The following is a 21,069-nucleotide window of genomic DNA, read 5'->3' as shown; positions in this document are numbered from 1 at the left end:
TTGCCTTAGTCCTTGCATGGATTGTAATTGCCATTTCCCTAATGACACTAGATATCTCAGCATTGTGCCTCTTTCTCAACTCACATTGGCTTTGGTTTTGTTTGACATGCTCGTCTCTATTCATACCCTCACATGAATATGATATTACCCCAACTTGAGTTGGACTGGGTCCACTGGTGTATCAAGTGCAAAGAGGTTTATGTCAAGATCCTCATTATTAGTGCTTAGCACACCCCTTTTAGTAGACGTAATGCTAAACCTTGGGCAGTGGTGTCACCAAATATGATGCATAAACTATCATACTCGAGACACTTTGCCTTGCGGAACCTTTTTGTTTTAGGATTAGCCAATTGAAGAAAAAAAACCAAGTTACTAATAGTAGCATAAAAGAGCTAAAAGAATAAAGAGGTTTTAAGAAAAGGGAGCACATTGATATAGTATTTATCAACTGCTGCCACATATACAAGTTCCATTGCATGCATTTCTTCTTCATCTTCCCATAAGTCATCAAATTCATTATCTGAAGCTGAGTAGATGTGAGCCATACCCTATTATGGTACTCAATATCAAACAATTTCAGTTATGGTACACCCAAGTAATGTCAAATGATATAAACAAACTTGATGTGTAGCATCCAGTGCAATTTAATGGAAATTATAAAAACATCAATACCATTTAACATGAATTCTATGATAGGTGGAAATGTTATAGAAGTTCATTAATTCAAGTCATTTAAAGCAAAAAAAAAGAAAAAAGAAATAGTTCATCTATAAAACCTTCCTAATATAGTTCATAAGTGATTGAAGTTACATGACTTCAAGTCATATAAAGTTCAAATATCTCCACAAAGCATTCCAATCAACCAATCCTTCCTATCAAATTCAGGCAATGCCATAAAAGACTCCCTCCAATTCTCATAAGTGAATAGCTTGGTTGCCCTAATAACATCATACATGTTGATCCCTTCTACTTCCTTTAGAGTCTTAATGTAGTTGGTCATTGAGTGTCCAGCATGACTCCTAATCTGTTCACGTTCTAACATTGCCTTAGTCCTTGCATGGCTTGCAACTACCATTCCCTTGATGGCATTAGATACCTCAGCATTACACCTCTTTCTCAACTCACATTGATTTTGGTTTCCTTTGACATGCTCATCTCTATCCATATCTTCACCAAAATCTGATATTACCCCAACTTGAGTTGGACTAGGCTCCACTAGTGTATCAAGTGTAGAGGGTTTATTAAGAGCCTCTTCATCATCAGTGCTCACCACACCCCTTTTGGCAAATGATGATGCTACAGCTTGGGCAGTGGTGTCACCAAAGATAATGCATAAACTATTATACTTGGGACACTCTACCTTGTGGAACCTTTTTGCTTCAGGATTGGTCTATTGAAAAAAAAACCTTATTTCTAATAGTAATATAAAAGAGTTGGAAGAATAAAGAGCTTTTAGGAAAAATAAGCACCTCGATACAATCTTCCATACATCATTTGCAATTGTCATTGTCTGAAGTTTGCTATCCCACCCTACCCAGGTTGGGATATCCCTAAGTTTTTAAACATACAATATCATGTCCTTAGGCCTTTGAACTTATTTCTAAATTATTTGAGGTCATATTTTAACCTTGTTTGGAGATAATACTCCAAAGAGATTGATTTCCATGCAATTATAGTAAAGGTAGTGGTATTTCTATCTCCCTTCTTCACATGGTCTATCATAATATCAACATAAATATTCTTTAGCTCAATAGTCCAATTGACTTGACTAGTAGGTGCCTCATCAATATCAAAGTTTTAAAAGGCTAAAGGCGTAATGGCCAAAAAGGTGAGGCATAAGACTCAAGGCAATAATCCTCAAAAATAAAAAAAAAAATTAATTAAAGTTTATAAATGATAAAAAAACATATAATATATCAATTTAGAATGATAGAAGGTACACATCCATAAGGATTCTCTCTGTAGCTTCAAAGTGAGCTGTCTTAGGATTGTGCATGAACTGATTAAGGACACCCACTGCATAAGCAATATCAGGCCTGGTCATAGACAAATACAAGAGTCTCCCTACGAGTCTCTGGAACTTCTTCACATCTTTCAAAAACTCTCATTGACTATCTCCTAGATGATGATTAGATTCAATTGGTGAGTCAATTGATTTTACCCCCAACTTGCCTGTATCTTCTAGTAGATCTAGTACATATTTTCGTTGGGAAATAAAGATGCCCTTATGAGAACGAACAACTTCAATTTCAAGGAAATAACGTAAGGGGCCTAGATCTTTCACCTCAAATTAAATGGCTTTTGCTTTCTAGACTTTGGCAAAAGCAGCCACTACCAAGCAAACAAATCAAATTTTGTTGCTTTCGGACTTTCGAAAGCCGAAAATCCAAATGCAAAAGCTTATCCAAACACCAGTTAATGCTTCAATTCCTATACCCTTAATTCGACGAAAAGTCAGAGATATGATAGATTCACATTGCTTTTTCCAAGTAACTCAACATGAACTACAAAGATTTGAATAGATTCACATTGCTTTTTCCAAGTAACTCAACATGAACTACAAAGATTTGATGAAGTCCAGTACTAGCTTATCATCGCCATTGTCCCATAAAAAAAGGGATTTTCAGTGCAAGCGAAGCATGCTTGTGCCTTCATCAATCCAAAAATCAAAGTTTTGTCAAAGAAATCATTCCATTTCACAACAAAGCAATGAAATTAAAGATAATTCCATATTATAATATACCTTGAAATCCCTAATCTAAAGAAAAATAACGAAAGAGGGAGAGAAGTACCAATCAACACCGCTCAGAATTTTCTAGGCCCAAAGTATGGGGGAATGCATTTTGACCATGAATTGATGCCAAATTGACGGCAGGATGTGGTTTATAGGGGGAGAGGGCTACTTGTAGGGGGATGGAATTCAGAATTCGTTTCCGTACTTTTCCGATTTTCAATTGCTCAAAGCAAAGTACGGGAAAAACGAACCCCAATAACCCAATTTGGCGCCCTTCAGTTGAAACTCACTCGCTATCCGTTGATCTTCAACAACAGACAACGTATGTGATTAGAACGATCAACGATGGAGTAATAAAATGCCATCGCGAGGGTATATTCGTAATTCTAAAATATTTTAATCCGGAAGCGTGAAAGGCTGAAACCAGAGTCCAGAGACAGAGGGTCTCGATTCCATCATACTGCAAAGCTTCTGAAAAAAGCAAGCAAAGGTTGAAGTCATTGATTTTAGATATTTGTTGGGTCTAGACTGATTATTCCATCTGTCATCTATGTTCATAAACCAATTTAACGGCTCTGATGAGTAAAGGACTTCAATGGTCAACGCCAACGAAATGTAACGATGCGGTCGGGATAACATCATAACACTACTACTTCTACTTGTCTAGCGTTCTCTCTAACAGTCTAGCTGGGCCGAGGGGCTGTCCTTTGAGAGAGTCGAGTGTGTGTAGATTCCTGACACGTGCCCCTTAACTCCTACAAACGGATGCAAACCTATTTATATTCCCCTCTTTATTCTTCGTCTCTCGTCCGCGCCTCCTCTTCTTCTTCTGCTTCTTTCGAGTGCCACTTGAGAACCGAACCCTAGTCGCAGACCTGCAATTATCACTCTCTACGCCTCTTTCGTCCCAATCTTTTTTGAATTGCTTATCCGATTCTTTCTTCCGATGATTTTTTATCGTCTTTCTCGCTGAAAAGTCCACTTTCAGGAGAGCTATTTTTTATTATTTATTTAATTAGCAAATATGTCTTCCACGACGAGCCAAGTTTACATCCAGGTCATAGAAGACGTCATCGACAAGGTTCGGAACGATTTTATCAATGGAGGCCCTGGTGAGGGTGTTCTCAATGAGCTTCAAGCGGTAATTCCTAAAATTCTTTGTTTTGTTATGTTATCTAATAAGGGTTTTCCTTGAAGCCATTAGTTTCAGTTTCTTTTCCTCCTCTGAAAATTTAGATATCTTACTTGAATTCCTTGAATTATAGGCTTTTATGGTCCTACTATCTCGAGGGTTTTGATTGTTTTCTTCCGGACTGTATGAATTTATCGGACTTTTTTTTTATGTTATAATTCCTTCTTTCCAGTTTTTTTAGAATCTTTTTTATCACGAGTTTTTCTAAACTTTTTTGGTTTTTTTATTCCAGCTCTGGGAAATGAAAATGATGCAATTTGGTGCTATATGTGGTCCTATAGAGAGGTCATCTCTACCTAAGGCGGCTACCGGTGGTGCCATAACTCCAGTTCATGATCTTAATATGCCCTACGAAGGGACTGAGGAGTACGAAACTCCTACAGCCGATATGCTCTTTCCACCTGTGAGTTTCTCTCCTATATATGCCGATTTTGAAGAAATTTCGTGGTTTAACAATTTTGTTGGGTTTTCCAATGCAGACTCCTTTACAGACTCCCATTCAAACTCCTTTACCTGGAACTGTAGATAACACTGTGTATAACCTTCCTGGACCAAATGACTATCCTACTCCACATGATACTGGCAGTGCCACTGACGTCAAAGTTGGAAGACCTAGTCCTTACATGGTAAGTCTCATTATAATGTTTCCTTTTTCAGCTTGTAGGGTCCTACTTAGCTCTTTTTTTTTCGGCATTACATATTATACATTCCAAAGGGGATTAAGGGGTGGGGACAGAGCAGGGTGCACGGGAGGTCCGCTGACCTTACCATGGAGAGCTTGCAGTTATGTAGGTTTGATCCCACACCTCCATATTGGGAGGGATGTTGATTGCTGAATGACCATCTTAGCTACTGGGTCATCGGCTAGGGTTCTATTTTAGCCCAATGATGGCTTGCAGATGACCCAAGAAAATGGGAACGAAGATGAACTAAAGAGTCGGCTAAATAGAACCCATTTCTTGAACTTTTCAATTATGGCTTATTATGCATCTAATTATCCTTATTGTAGATTGGCTCTGTTATACGTATGATGGCTTCTGGTTCATTTCATTGTAAAATAAATAACATCTCTTTACTCTTGTTGATGCAGCAACCACCTTCTCCCTGGATGAATCAAAGAACTCTTGGCGTGGATGTTAATGTTGGTAAGTATAATAGTGCCCCTTTGCTCACTACCTTCATCGACTCTATTAATTAATATTGTTTCTATATTGCAGCTTATGTTGAAGGGCGGGATGAAGTGGAAAGAGGAAATTCACACCAGCCAATGACACAGGTATCCCTGTTCTTCTTTGTGGAACATGTTCGCGTTCCTTCTATTGTGAACCTTCCCTAGTTTTCCCTGGTTGATGAACTAGTAGCATATATCTGAAACTGATGAAGTGATACCACTAAACTTAATTACTAGTCCTGACTTTGGGGTCAAATCCAGGACTTCTTTATATCTTCAGGAAAGCGGAAACGCGAGGATTTTGCTCCACATTTTCACACTGGTCCATACATACCACAACAAGATGGAGCTGGAGATGTGAAGATGGAGGGTTCTCAAGCAGAAGTACTGTTTCATCCCATAGATTAAATTAGTTTGCTGCTATGGTTTTAACTGATTGCTAGTATCTTTTCTGACTATCTTATTACTTGCAAATCACAGTACTGGTCTATTATTTACATTAAGCATTGTGGGCTGAGCTTGCCTTTTCTAATAGGAAATACCTATCATTGTTTGATTGATTGGCATGCTTACCCCTGTCTGCGTGAAAGTGATGGTAGTTAAGAGGTGGAAATTTAATAATATAATTTGAAGAAGCTATAAGTTATTGCATTTTATGATGCACTTCAATGACTTGATAAGAATGATTTTAGAAGGTTGTGGAAACAAGCTGCTAAATGAATGATAAAGAAATCACATTATAATCTTAAGGTTTCTTTTACCCGTAAAATCCTAGGGTGTTTTGAGACCCCTTAGGCCATTGCTTTTTTGGAGAGAACAAAGCACATGGCCTTTTCATTCCCCTGTTGTGTTTACTCTTTTCCTGGAATGTTTGTTAATTCTTGAGAAAATTATTGCATGGCTAATTAGGTAAAGTTTAATGTCTCTATTCCCTTGGTGATTATTTTATATATCTATGAAACTCTTGAGTGTTTTTCTCCATTTCCTAGATGACACTGGATATATTAGAAAACTTGTGCACCAATGAAGTTGAATCTTTGTTTTAATACCTCCATGCAATTTGCAAGGGGTGTTAGATGGATATATGTAATACGCATTTAACATTTGAGGAAAATAACCTTATGTAGACCCCTTCCTTTATTGTGTAGTTAGGTTATTCTGTGCTACATTCTTTTTTTTGTTAAACTATTGATACTTAAAAAATTGAGTTATTTATTTTAATAATAAACAAGTAAAAAACATTACAAAAATAAAAAGAGAAGGTCATGGAAATTTCTTGAACTTAACATTAAATTTTTACCAAATTGAATGATCATTACTGATTTAATTTTTAGAAAGGTTATGTTATTTTGTAAGAATGGCCTAATAATAGTTGAACCTCAATTATGATATTGTTATAAGAATGGCCTATTAGGGTGTTGCACATTTGTTGGCACCTTATAACATAGATGTTGTAAGGTGTATTTTACTCTATATATTTTGATGTAGGGGTATTCTTGTCCTTTTACCTATTTTTATATTCTCTTTAATATAATAGGGTTTTGTGGGCATTGCCATTTACCCAAGACAAATTCTTCTTCATCTCTCTTTCTCTGGTTCTCTTCTTTCTTCTTTTCCTCCGTTTCTCTTACTAGATCTTCTCTGATAGGTTTCATGGTATTAGAGTTGTTTGACGAAGTGGTCTAGTGTTTGATCCCCATTGCCTCTATTATAATTAATTAAATTTCAGTACAAGGTATGGGTGGGCCTGTGCTTGTCCACGCTTCAAGCTCGGTGGGCTTTCATGTGAAGGAGTGTGTTAGAGAGAGTAAAAACCTATTCAAGGATCTCACCTAACAGCTTAAGCTTTTAGGTTGAACAGTTCCCTAACTTGTTAGAGAAAGTGCATACTTGACTTACTCAAGGATACTAAAAAGATGGGATGTAAACTAGCCAAGGATCAAAATTTTGATACAATACGCCCCGTATCGGGCATATCGTATCGTATCTTTTGGGTTCCGAAACACCTATTTTATAGGTGTTTTGGGAATCCTTTCTTTTTTAATAAAAAATACATAAAAAACTATATAAAAACCAATTTTTGAAAGTCCATGGTTTTTAGTACCGATACACCTCTGGCGATATACAGAGGTGTATTGATACTTTGAACCTTGAAACTAGCAAACACTCCTATCGACTTAAATTTTAAACTTTGAAACTATGAGAGGGAGACATTATTAGGCGTTCAGCAATATCAGAGAACTATTGGGAAGCTTCTATACATTTATATAACTCAGCCACATTTGCAATTGGTGTCTTGAGAGCCAGCATATGCTTATGCACTCGCCAAAGTCGTCTCATCTCAAGGCTGCAAAATGAGTTCTTTCCTACTTGAAGAGACATCCTGGTAGGGGCCTTCTCTTCACCAAACAAAGCCATGCTCCGGTGGAGGGTTTTATTGATGCTGATTGGGTAGACTATTGATAATGGGAAGTCCACCACCAGTTGTTGTACCTTTGTAGGGGGCAGCTTGGTTACTTGGAAGAGTAATAAGCAAATTGTGGTAGCAAAGTCAAGTGCAGCAGTAGAGTATATTGCCATGTCTCAAGGAGTAGCTAAAATTTTAAGAACCTTCTTACAAAGTTGGGATTTTGGAATTTTGAACTTATGTATTTGTAGTTTTGTACCATGACAACAAGGTTGCCATCAGTATCGCTCATAACCTGGTTCTCCATGAGAGGACTAAACATATTGAAGTTGGCAAACACTTTTTTTGTTAAAGGGTTGAAAGGGGTGAAATATGTGTACCTTTCGTTGGCTTAAAAGAGCAAGTGGCTGATGCTTTTACAAAGAGTGTGTCTACCATGTGCCATGAAGAGTTATGTAACAAGTTGGGTATACCGGTATGCATGATGTATACAGCCCAACTTGAGGGGGAGTGTTATGAAGTGTATTTTATTCTATGTATTTTGGTGCAGGGGTATTCTTGTCATTTTACCTTTTTTATATTCTCTTTTATATAATAGGTTGTTGTGGGCGTTACCACTTACCCAAACAGATTCTTCTCAAATCTCTAACTTTCTCTGGTTCTCTTCTCTTCTTCTCCTCTATTTATCTTACTAGATCTTCTTTGACAGATTAGAATGGAGAAACAAAAAACAGTCAGTGATTGTTAGGATGCCTCATCCCTACTATATGGGGCCGGATACATGAATCCTGTTTTGCCATTACATTCTGTTTAGCGCCATATCCTTTTTTACCACTTCAACCCATGTCCTTTGTTTCTTTACCCACCCCGTCCAAAAGGAGGTTGTTAGGATGAATGCTGAACTAAATATAGAGAAATGGCTAATGTGACATGCTAATTTCTCTAGTTGTAGTAGGGGTGATTATTTCTAGCCCAGCCTTGCTTAACCCACAATTTTCCAGGCTTGGGCCTAGGTTTTGTGTCCAGGCCTAGGCTTCCATTAGGCCTGAAAATATGCAGCCAGGTGTTAGGAACTGCCTAACTCAGGGACTCTTCGAGGGAGCCTGCCTCTAGAATGAGAGAGAGAGAGAGAGAGAGAGAGAGAGGTTGTATTCCCAATTCAATAATCCCATTTGATTATAGCCTGTTGTTATTTATACACTGCTGTTATATAGCTGTTATAGTTCTGTTGTACCAGCCTCTCCACTTGTCAGTCCACTTGTCTAGTTTGTTACAATCTTTGATCTAGTGGTTGGTTGTTAGTTACAATCTTTAAAGGCTGTCGTGGCCTTTTCTTGTACACTTGTATTTCTTTAGTTTGTGTCCCAACAGTCCCTCCCCCCTTAAATTCGACCTTGCCCTCAAGGTCAAGATGTGGGAATCTGTTCTATAACTCCAAGTAAGGTTCCCAAGTTGCATCCTCAATTGGGAGGCTTGACCATACCACCAAGGCTTTTGGTTCGATGTGATTCCCTTTGCGTATCCACCTGGAATTTGTTATCTGAGTGGGCTCAGTTTGAACTTGGCCCTCTTCCGAGAATGATGGGAAGGTGGTTGTTGTTATTGCTCCTGTTTTTGGCCGTTTCTTTAATAGGGATACATGGAATACAGGGTGTAATTTTGATGTTGCTGGGAGGTCCAGCCTGTATGCCACTGATCCGATGCGCTCCACAATCTGAAATGGGCCAAAGTACCTCGGGCTCAGTTTGTTCCATTGGTGGCCTGCTACTGAAACTTGCTTGTATGGTTGTAATTTAAGGAAGACTTGCTCCCCGACTTGGTACTGGGCAGGCCTATGTCTTTTGTTGTAGGAGTCCGCCATCCATTGTTGGGCTCGCTGGAGGTGGGATTTGAGATCTTGTAACACCCTATCTCGTTGGAGGAGTTGGTCTTCTACTGCAGCTACTGCCGTAGACCCCTTCTCATAGGGAAGTAGGGGAGGTGGGCCCCGACCATATAGAGCCCGGAAGGGGGTCATTCCGGTTGCACTGTGATATGTGGTATTTTACCACCATTCTGCCCAATGAAGCCACTTGAGCCACTGGCGGGGCCTTTCCCCTGCATAGCACCTTAGGTAGGTTTCCAAACTCCGATTGACCACTTCAGTCTGTCCATCTGTTTGAGGGTGGTAGCTGGTAGATTTTAAGAGTTGCACTCCTTGTAGTCGAAAAAGTTCTGCCCAAAATTGACTCATAAAGATAGGGTTGCGGTCGGAGACAATAGAGTTGGGGGTACCATGTAGTCGTGCCACCTCCTTCGTAAAAATTTCAGCAACCATGGAGGCTGTGAAGGGGTGGGGCAGAGGGAGAAAATGGCCGTATTTGGTGAATCTATCAATTGCTACGAGAATGGCGGACTTGCCATAGGAAAGGGGAAGTTCCGTTATAAAGTCCATGGATATATCTGCCCATACTTGTGTCGGGATTGGGAGTGGTTGTAGAAGTCCCGCTGGAGACTGGGTATCCGCCTTATTTTTCTGGCAAATGACGCATTCGGCTATGAATTTTTGGACCTAATTTCTCATGCCTTTCCAATGGAATTGGGTGGCTAGTCTCTTGTAAGTGCGTAAGATCCCTGAGTGCCCTCCTGCTGGGGATGAGTGGAACAATTCCAGGAGCTGCTGAATATGGGCTGAATCCTGTGGTATCACCATTCGGCGTTTATATAGTAGCAAGTTGTTTTCCACTGTGTACCCTGGGTGGCTAGTAGGATCTTCTTGGATCTCTGCGCGCAGCTTGCACAGATGTGGGTGCCTTCCAGCTTCCTCCCTTAGCTGTCCCATGATGGAATATGTAGGGCCCGTGAGAAGTAATGGGAACAGTTGTGGCTGGCGTGACAATGCATCTGCCACCTTGTTAGCATGCCCGGCCTTGTATTTAATGACATAATCATAGCCAAGTAATTTGGCTATCCATCGCTGCTGTTCCGGGGAGAGTACGGACTGTTCCAACAGAAATTTCAGGCTCTGGTGGTCAGTTCGTATGATGAATCTCCTTCCCAGGAGGTAGGGATGCCATCTCTGAACTGCAAGAACAATTGCTATCAATTCGCGTTCATATACTGATTTGGCCCATTTTTGTGCGGTCCTTGCCTTGCTGAAAAATGCTAATGGTCTTTCTTCTTGCATGAGGACTGCACCCACTCCTTGGCTTGATGCATCACATTCAATGATGAAGTCCTTTGAGAAGTCGGGAAGTGCGAGCGTTGGCGGGGAGGAGACAATTGTCTTGAGTGTCTCAAAGGCCTGTTGGGCCTCCAGCAGAACCCATCTTTCTTAAGCAATTTGGTCAAGGGGGCAGCAATCAGTCCATACCCTCTAATGAATCGCCGGTAGTATCCTGTTAATCCCAAGAAGCCTCGTAACTCCTTAACATTTTGAGGTCGGGGCCAATTTGTCATGCTTGAAATCTTTTCCGGGTCTGCTGCTACTCTGCCGTTCTCGACCACGTGCCCCAAGTAATGTACTTGTGTTTGTCCAAATGCGCACTTTGATTCCTTTGCAAGGAGCTTATGAGTCCTTAACAATTCCAAGGTGATTTGTAGATGTATTAGGTGTTCGTCCCATGTAGCGCTATATACAAGTATGTCATCAAAAAACACAAGTATAAATTTGCGCAAATGGGGTCGAAATATGTCATTCATAAGGGCCTGGAATGTAGCTGGCACATTGGTCAGCCCAAACGGCATAACCAGGAATTCATAATGCCCTTCGTGTGTACGAAAGGCAGTCTTGTGGATGTCTCCTTCATGGACCCGAATTTGATGATATCCCGATCTCAAGTCTAGTTTAGAGAATATGGTGGCCCTGCCAAGTTCATCCAGTAGTTCATCGATTACTGGTATCGGAAACCGATCCTTCACAGTGATACTGTTCAGGGCCCTATAGTCTATGCAAAACCGCCACGTCCCATCCTTCTTTTTCACAAGTAATACTGGCGAGGAAAATGGGCTTTGGCTGGGTTGTATGATTTTTCTATCAAGCATCTCTTGCACTTGCCTCTCAATTTCCAGTTTCTGAAAATAGGGGTAACGATAGGGCCTTACATTTGTAGGTGCAGCCCCGGGCAGCAAGGGGATGTGATGGTCATGGGCACGCCTTGGTGGTAGTTCCTTAGGTTCTTGGAAGATCACTGAGAACTTCTGAAGGAGCTGCTGTAGTTGTGTGCGGCCCTCTTCGGATCTGCTTTCTTGGGCTAGAATGGGGCCATTTTTGTGGGAGTCTATCTGCATTAAAACGATGTGGGCTGGGTCTGCTGCTTGCCTCCTTAGGGAGGCGAGGCTGATAGGTCCTGGGCCCTTAGATCGTTGCCCTTGAATATTTACCTGTGAGCTGCCCATTTGGAAATCCATGGTGATGCAGGCCCAATCACATATCACTGGCCCTAGTTGCCTTAACCATTGGACTCCGAGAACGACATCTGCTCCACTGATTTCCAGGGGGTGTAGATCCACCTCGAACTCATGTCCTTGTATCCTTATCTTTAATTCTGTGCACGTACTGTCACATACCAGGTTGCTCCCATTAGCTACGTGCACCCGAAAGGCTGCACATGGTTGGACTGGAACACCTAGTTGCCTGACCAAGGTTTGGGTGATGAAATTGAGGGTGCTGCCACTGTCTATCAGAACCGATACATGGCGCCCCTGTATCAGTCCGGTTACTCGCATCGTTTGAGAAGAAGCAAGACTGGTCAAGGCTTGCAGGGATACTTCCGGGTATTCCTTTGTCCCTGGTACCCATTCTTGGTCATCCCTTGGCTCCTCAATGTCGGCTGATTGCTCGACATATTCAGTTTCAGGTTGCAGGAAGAAAACTTGCGGGACCTTACAGCGATGGCCCGACCCGAACTTGTCTCCACATGCGTAGCAAAGGCCCTTTGGCCTTGCATCTCAGCCCAGGTTAACCTCTTGGATGAGCCGGGGCCTGAACCAGAGCTGGCATCCTTGCCTGTGATTCCTACTCTTGATCTGGGCTCTGGTTTACCCAAGATTCCAGGTTCTTGGTTGGTTACACCAGGTCTGATCGCAGCTCCCAAGGGTCGGCTGATCCTTCTTGCCCGGTTTATTTTGTCTTCATGTAATCGGGCTATTGCTGCTTCTTCAAGAACGGTGGTGGGCTGCATGGCTTTTACCTCCAGTCGCAATTCCTCCTTAAGTTCTCCAACAAAACTGCCAACAAGCGCGTTTTCTGGCCAGCCTTGCACGCGCACTGCCAATCTTTCAAACGTCATCTGATAATCTTGGACGGAGCTGGTCTGTCGTAGCTTGGCGAGGCTTTCGTCATAATTCTCAAAGGCTGAGACCCCAAATCGCATGGTTAAGGCGTCGGTGAAGTCGGCCCATGTGGCCCTTGGGTGTCGTCACCGGTACCATTGGTACTAGACGATCGCCTCTCCTTCCAGGTGTGCAGAGGCTAGTGGAACACGATCAGGGCCTTGTGTGTCGTGGTAATCGAAGTATCTTTCTGTTCGCAGAAGCCAGGAAGTGGGATCTCCTCCTGTGAAGATGGGAAACTCGATTCTTGCAGTTCTTGATCCACTTCAATGACTGGTGTCACTGTGTTCTTCCTGATTTTGCGCAGGGTGCCTGTGCCAGTCTTTCCAGCAAGGATGCAAAGCTTTCTTTGATTTCTTTGACATTGGCTGATATTCTTTGCATTTCTCCTTCCATGTAATCGACTCTGTTCTCCATTGCTGATGATCTTGTGCTTGGCATCTTGGCTCTGAATTGGCTCTGATACCAATTCAGGGACTCTTCGAGGGAGCCTGCCTCCAGAATGAGAGAGAGAGAGGTTGTATTCCCAATTCAATAATCCCATTCGATTATAGCCTGTTGTTATTTATACACTGCTGTTATACAGCTGTTACAGTTCTGTTGTACCAGCTTCTCCACTTGTCAGTCCACTTGTCTAGTTTGTTACAATCTTTGATCTAGTGGTTGGCTGTTAGTTACAATCTTTAAAGGCTGTCGTGGCCTTTTCTTGTACACTTGTATTTCTTTAGTTTGTGTCCCAACACCAGGCCTGGAGGCATGGATGCCTCTGAGCAATGCTACTGCTACCATAGAGGAGGCATACATCTCCTTGTGCTCAGGAGGCTTATGCCTCTTGCACGAACTACACCTCATGACTTCAAGTAGTGGAAAACTTCATGTCATGCCTCCACATTTTAGAACTTTGCACATAATATATATTATATGTAATATTTCATATTTTATAAAATATAACATATATTTATGCATATATTATATATCTTATAATATAAAACCACCCTAGGTTGAAGGCTTTGGAAATCTGGGTGTTCTGTAGAAGGATTCATACACTTATTTATGTATAAGAAGAATTGTGATAATAAAGCTTTCATTATTGATAAAAAAAAAAAACAAAGCTTTCATTAGTATCCTTCTTATTCCTAAACAAGATGACTGAATTGAAGGCATGGAAGTGCAACATTTCATTCAAGAGAATCTTGTCTCAAAGAAGATCTGTTTATTGTGTTTGTGAACACATCAATTTGTCAATGTATTAACTGAAAATGTGTGATATCTAGATACGGAAACGAACAAAGAACACAAACACAGATTAGGGAAATGGGGATACAACTGTCCATTTCCTAAAATCTTGAAGATGACTATGGGTACAGTTATCCCATGTAATATGTTAACATCATGCATTTATATCTAGTTTTTGAAACTAAATGTCATTACTCAAGACTAATGTCTTGCGAAATTTAGTAAAAGTTCAAATGTGTGCAGATTTTTTGTAATATAATTTGTTAAAGCATACCATTTTACATATTTTAAAAATGGTAACACACGTATAGGCATATGGAGATCATAGTGTGTATGCGTGTGAGTGAGAGTTGTATTGGTACTATTGTATATTCATGTCTTACGTAATAAAAGAAAGGAATATAATATATTAGAGATGCTCCCTATTCTTTGACTTTTTTCCTCTTTTTTTTCTCTACTTTCTCTTTATAATTTTATCAATTTCATCTCCAAATTTCTATTGTGAAAAAAAGATGTGTCAGTCTGTGCCCTCACTTCGAGGAGAGGTTTTGTATTTATTATTTGGTTCTTTATTTTGGATATAGGGGACTATAGACCATAAAATGGCTAATTTTTCCATTTTTTTACATCCTTAATTGAGGTTTTTCATTACTCATTCAAAAAAAGTATATACAATAAACACAAGTCTTGGTCAACTTGTATCACCACATAAAGTAGGCCCTCCTTGACTAACATGTTTGACCATCTAACCACCCCAAGGACATAAAGCAAAATGGTATTTAGCCTACATCTCTTAAAAAACAATATCTGGCAAGCACTGGGCAAGCTAGCTGCATCACGAAGTCAGTTTTACTGTTGAGATGCCAAGAGAACTTGCAGAATGCCAGGATTGCATGAGTAATGGTGATGTATCAATAGTGATAAAAAAGCCATTACCCGATATTAGTCCCAACTATCTGGGGTTTTGGGAGGGGTAGACTGGATATGGACCTATCCTTTGTTTTTTTTTTTGTTAGCACAAAGTGGCCACTTTTAGACTCAAACCTGGCTTCTCAGCCTTGTCAGCGTAGATGTTACCATTACACCAAACAATGGCGCCTTGACATATCGATGGTCACTAAGATACAAAAGTTGTACATATGCTAGAAAAGAGACAATAAAAATACCAACTGCATCTCTAACGGGGATTAATAGGACTTGACTAATTGAACTAAAACAAGAAGTTGAGGTGGGGATCCATGTTCTGAAGGGCAATTACCTAATGCCTGTCCCAATACTCCCAACTATGGAGGAATAGACTGGATATAGACCTAACTTTTGACAAATTTTGCACATATAGCCGCTCTCAGACTTAAAGCCATGTTCTCATGCTTGTCAGCCCAAGATTACATCAATGCACCAAACAATTGTCCCTAGGTGGGGATCTATGTTCTCTTGTTAGTAAATGTAGAGAAGTTGGGATAATGGTGGCAAAGCATTGAACAGGTTTCCACACTCTTGCCCAAAGAGAAGGCATGCTAGTAAGTTCCACCATTGAATCAGGTGAAAAAACATCCAGCAATTTATCCTTTGTTTAATCAAAGAAAAGCAGCAAAAGAAAGAGAGAATCGGTGTTAAGAGGAAGAGAGAAGAAGAGGGAGAAGGAGAGGAGTAAATCTTACTATTCTCTCCAGCCCCTAATTACTTTTATTAACATAATTTGAAACTAACGAGTTAATTTACAAGATTACCCTCTATAGGGCGTCTGCTTATAAACTCAAGGAGAAAAAGGCTAACAGGCCCACAAGATTAGAGGCCTATTAACTCAAAAACTAATAACCAAAAGAACATAAAGGAACTATGGCCCATCCGGCCCAATATTTCTACCTTCATGTATGGCCATATGGGAGATGGACATCACCTTAAAATGAATTCCAAACTTGGTCAAGTTTGATCTACTTTTAACCTTCAGATAACATATATTAACATGATTGTTTGCTCCATTTTGTTTTTAATTTTGTGCTTCATTATTACAACTATGGTTCCTTGGTGGAACTCCATTAGATTTAGGCTATATTATGTTGATGTTTGGTATCATAAGCATAAATTCATAAAATAGTTCTGCTATGCAACTTGTTTTATCATTTAATGTGCAGTGGATATTCTTGAAATCTACTCTGCTTGCATGTTGAAAGTTGTGTCTGTCTATTGCTGAATTTTTTTGTTTGATAAAACTTCTACATAATCTTATGGGTACACCATTGGGTTTCAGGCAGGTCAGGTGAGAAATTCACCAAATAGATTTGGCAAAGTGATGGCAAATGGTTTGCTATTAAGTCAAATTATGACAGCTTCAAAGATTCCACAATATGATGGGCCAACTCCAGATGGATATGAGGACATTGTAACCACACCAGGGGTAAACTATGCTTTTCCACCTCTCTATACTTGTATCTGCATATGGATGGATGTATTCATGCTTTCTTACCTGCAGAACTACAAACCAGTGCATTCTCAAGCAACAAATGTTACATGTATGCATCATGGTGACCTTACCTGTTGTTCCAGCCACAACTCTAAAATGTCCCTTTTTGTGGACAGTTTTTAAATAAAAGGTTGTAATATTGCATAGTCAATTTTATTTGGGGATAATGTCAATACAAGGTGGATAGCTGGTGAAGTATGTACATTAAGTTCTTGCTGACCTGGGATTGAATCCAGCCTCCACCCTCACGTTTCTCTAGAGTTGTCAATTAGGGGCAGGTTAATCAGGTAAAGTACTCTGCCCCTATTAGGACAGGTTTGGTGTGAATTGTATCAGGTTTTGGTTAGATTTGGGTTGTGAAATGTTAACCAGTCACTTGTTCAGATTGAGGTGTAGATATCAAATTGTCTTATCTTTCATTGCCTATTATTTTTATTCATATTTTCATAATTTTATCTTGCCCTGTGTTATCCCCTAGGCCCTAATAACACCATAGCATGCTCCTTTCATGGGACATGTTTTTGGAAACTCTTTTAGGGTACATATATATGCATGTATATATGTAACATATGTGAGGGAGGTTGGAGACGGTTGTGGACCTATCTCATTCCTGTTTATACAACCAGACCCAATAGGAACCGTTACCCAACCCAAGCCCACCCATTTAAGCTTGACCCAGTGGTTGTCAACCCATATCCGATATGCTGAATGAAGCTGCCACATCCACCTCTACTTATAAGTGGGTTGTTGAACAGGTTGGGTCAGGAATTGCATAGGTAACCTAGAATTTGTGGTTAGGTTCCAAAGCACTTCCACAGAATCTCACATCATGGATGTGAACCAAACTAATATGATCCATGCTTATCAGTTCAAGTTTTGAAGTCTTCGAGGGTTCGAGGCAGTATGCATGCTGGTTGAACCCTAACAAATGAGAAAAATAATAAAAAGAAACTAGTATTTTAACTTAAACTGAATAGTTTAGTTTGATAGTGTCTATTTTATTATTATAATCTTAAGAATATAAAAGTATCCAAGGGCACCATGTAAAAAATATCTTGGCAATTAAGCGAGGCGACCCTCCACGAGCGCCTTATTGCGTAGGCGTCACCTTGGTGGCTATGATCTGAAATGGAATAAAAAGGAAAACATGTGCTGTAGTAGTTGAGAGAAAGTGAGAGAGTCAGGAAGGTGGGGGAGATGAGTTCACAAATCTGGGTAGTGCTGCTCACAGTTGGGTTGTCTCTCTTGGCTAGTGCCATCATTCTCAAAGAGATGTCTGAGATGAGAATGAATAGTTGAATAAGTTATTAGGGTTTGTAGAATGTGAGATTTTTTTGGTAATATACACAAAACAAATTGGATCAGATTGGCCTATATCTGAATTCAATCTGATAACATAATGGATCATATTTCTTAATCCAATTCATTTAGATTAAGTGGAAATCCAAATCTGGCAATAGTCGGATAGGATTTGAATTCAAATCAGATCAGGTCCAACTCATTTGCAGTCATAAGATAATTAGAGAAGAGAAAAGATAATTAGTAGGTAAAGGGCTGTCAATTAATCAGGTCATACTGGGTCGGACCCAATAAGCCTGATTAATTTAGCATCAGTTCTAGGTCTATTACTTACAAACCCTATAGGGTCTGGTTGTTTTCTAATTGGTTTGGGGCTAGGTCTAGCTGACCCTGACTGACCTGACCCATTAACCATGCTAATTAGGACTGGTGGTTGTTTGAATGACCAGGTAAAGAAATAACCTGATGTTTAGACAGTTAAAGTTGATAAGCATGGTTTTGTTATACAACTTTTGGATCGTTGTCCTTTGATCATGCATATAATGCCATTGGTTGGATGACTAAGATATTCAGCTTCAACTTTGGATTTTAGCCCCACCTTTTATGTAGTTGAGCATTTGATTTTTGGGTCATTAGCCACTTGCTTTGTGAGTTCATTCCCTTTCTTACCTTGCTGAAATATCTTTTTGACTTGAAGTTATACCCTTATCAAGGAGTCGCAAGTGAAGACTACAATACAGTGAACACACCATCTCTCCATGGTAAACATTTTTTTTTGGATGTCCCTCTGGAATTCATATCATATTGACGTATTAGCTATGAGACTACTAATTTTTTGGGAAGCAAGTAATTGATGATTATCTTTGTTGCACATGTTTAGATATACAAGTAGGTACGCCGGCTGTTGGTGCACAAAATGAAGGTGGGGATGGTGATGATGATGATGATGAGCCACCTTTAAATGAAAATGATGATGATGATGATTTGGATGATGTGGATCAAGGAGAGGAACCAAACATGCAGCAGTTGGTTCTGGCTCAATTTGAAAAGGTAAACTTTTCAGTTTATATTATTACTAGCAGGTAAACCCTTGCAATGCATAGGGTTGCTTAGAAATTTGGTTAGGTTTAAGTTGGCAAATTTGGGTTTTGACATCAGTTAGGTTTGAGGCTCGGTTCCATGTTTATATTAAGAGAGTCAAAAGGGGTCAAGAGAGGTTTAAGAGGAAACAAGGGATTTAATGGGGGAGGGAGATGTTACAAACATTAGGGGGGGGGGTAGTTTTAAGAATGATTTTATTAGAGAGAATAATGTTGAATCTTATTAGAGAAAATTAAGACCTAAGAGGGTTTTTATTGTGATTTCTTGTATTTTAATTTAATAATTCAATCCAAAAGTAGATAACCATGTATGTGAGAAATGAGAGGAGGTTCGTGTGAGATCTATGGTGACAGGACCCCTCACCTCCCATCTTTCCCCTTTCTAATATAGATATAGAAGTAAAAATTACTGGAAGTGATGACTGCGGTTTAATGGATCATATAACAACAACATATCTGGGTTGGTAGGTGACACGGACAAAAAGCAAGTGGAAATGCACACTCAAGGATGGCGTTATGCACATAAAGGATAAGGATATCCTCTTCAACAAGGTGCACTTTCTGGATGTATTCTATATCCTGTTTACTGTTCTCTTGCTTGTGGGTACTTTGATCTGGTGCTAAATTGCTGCAGGCAACTGGAGAATTTGACTTCTGAGTTATTTTGGCACGAAGAGGAATCCACCAAGCAGCTGCGATTTTGGAGGTTTGCATTCTTGTCGTCAGTTGACTGAAGGGAGATGTCCGAAGGGAAAATTGATGCCTACAGGAGTTGAGGGTTGGCTGGATGTTTGTACATAAGGAAAAGCCTTTTTCAATAGTTTAAGGAAGGACTATGCTTCGGTTTATTATTCCTGTCGTTAAATGTGTATTGCCATATGCGTTGTATATTTGGAGTTTTTCTTTTTCCTAGTAAAATTATAACAAACTCCCCACGCACACACATTCTGTTTCTGAATTGTTTTGGTGTCTTGCGATATGATGCAGCATGTATTGTTTATCATCTACTGAACTTTATTGTGCTGTTGTAGCTGGGTGTTGTCTTGAAAATTGAAAGTAGGGATGCAAGATAAGATGACGACGCCTAAAAACTAAAATGAACCAGATGAAAACAATTTGGACTGCTACGGTTCTATCCTCTATCACTGTTAACTGCTCAACTTTTTTTTTTTTTTGTTGTAAAACAGAATATATTAAGAAAGTAAAGAAGTCTGAGTATAACTGAAAACCAGCTCCAAAACCTCAGCTTGGACGGCAGAAGACAACAAAGTAGGTCCAAAACAAGCAGCTAAGCAAGTCCTCGTAGAATCCCTGACTACAGCTCCAAAACTACTAAAATTAGTCTTCCAAAGCCTCCGTCCACATTCACCTTGATAACCCTTTCCTCGGATTCTGTCATGGGCTGCAATTGCCTGTTAACATTTGATACAATTATATGCAAAGACAAATTAGCCTAAAAAAAATGCAAGCGTTCATAACTTTTCAGAAAAAAAAGGAACAAATTAAAAATCCAAGTTACAAAAGAAATGTTACTTGGGTAGCAGTAGCAGTCCATGCAAGCATTGAAAGTGCTGGCATACGCATACCACAGCTTTCTTGCTTAATTACAGTTACAGATGGCATGGGAAACAACAGTATTCACACAACCTGCATACATGTGAACTTGCCACTGATCTTCTCTACAGGGAGTTTCCACTTTCCACATGAAATATTTCTTTGTAATGATGTTAGGCTGGTTAGTGTGATCATTTTCCTTGGACACCAAAGATCTTGCAACATGGCACGCTGATCTGAATCTGATCTTACGCTAAATTTCCTTTTGCCATCGAGCACCGGGAGGCGGGAGAAGGGTCCGCAGACACATTTCACGTTCACGTTCTGATTGGAGAAACAGGGTCCGCAGTGTGATCAGCCATGAACCAATCCTACATGATAACTCAAACTGTGTCTAAAATTAATTTCATATGCTTTTTCTTGTTTTTATTGTGGCAACTGGCAGTCACTCAAAATAAGTCCATATAGACATCTACAAATAGAGGGCTACAAATCATCTAATTAGCTAATTTTTACTGGGGATTCTGCTTCTGGTAAAAGAAAGCATCCGTTATTGAAGACCAAGACCAAGAAATCCTTTTTACCTTGATTGTAGGGGG

The 21,069-nt window shown here is 39.9% G+C and overlaps 1 protein-coding gene across 2 annotated transcripts; it reads left to right on the top strand.

Moving 5' to 3' along the window:
• Window positions 1–3,540: 3,540 nt before the first annotated feature.
• On the top strand, window positions 3,541–19,946 carry LOC104597122 (transcription initiation factor IIA large subunit-like). Of its 2 annotated transcripts, XM_088898509.1 has the most exons (12): window positions 3,784–3,875; window positions 4,000–4,049; window positions 4,159–4,329; window positions 4,406–4,552; window positions 5,017–5,071; window positions 5,144–5,202; window positions 5,359–5,481; window positions 16,305–16,451; window positions 18,514–18,577; window positions 18,697–18,866; window positions 19,385–19,468; window positions 19,551–19,946. In XM_088898509.1, exons 3-12 carry the CDS (start codon window positions 4,168–4,170, stop codon window positions 19,572–19,574), a joined length of 1,035 nt encoding a protein of 344 aa, XP_088754635.1. In that variant the 5' UTR covers window positions 3,784–3,875; window positions 4,000–4,049; window positions 4,159–4,167; the 3' UTR covers window positions 19,575–19,946. The 2 variants fall into 2 exon arrangements, with proteins under 2 accessions (XP_010256835.1, XP_088754635.1); XM_010258533.3 differs by lacking the exon at window positions 4,000–4,049 and having other exon boundaries at window positions 3,541–3,875.
• Window positions 19,947–21,069: the final 1,123 nt, after the last annotated feature.

The sequence above is a fragment of the Nelumbo nucifera genome, chromosome 2, assembly GCF_055504915.1.
Source record: "Nelumbo nucifera cultivar China Antique chromosome 2, China Antique-T2T, whole genome shotgun sequence".
Taxonomy (NCBI): Eukaryota; Viridiplantae; Streptophyta; class Magnoliopsida; order Proteales; family Nelumbonaceae; genus Nelumbo; species Nelumbo nucifera.
The sequence above is the reverse complement of the archived record's forward strand: the minus strand, read 5'-3'. Positions and strand labels throughout refer to the sequence as shown.

Coding starts and splice junctions, on each gene's coding strand:
- LOC104597122 (XM_010258533.3), top strand. CDS start 3,759: ATGTCTTCCACGACGAGCCAAGTTTACATCCAGGTCATAGAAGACGTC. Junction 4,553..5,016: donor GAAGACCTAGTCCTTACATG/GTAAGTCTCATT, acceptor TTGTTGATGCAG/CAACCACCTTCTCCCTGGAT. Junction 5,482..16,304: donor TGGAGGGTTCTCAAGCAGAA/GTACTGTTTCAT, acceptor ATTGGGTTTCAG/GCAGGTCAGGTGAGAAATTC.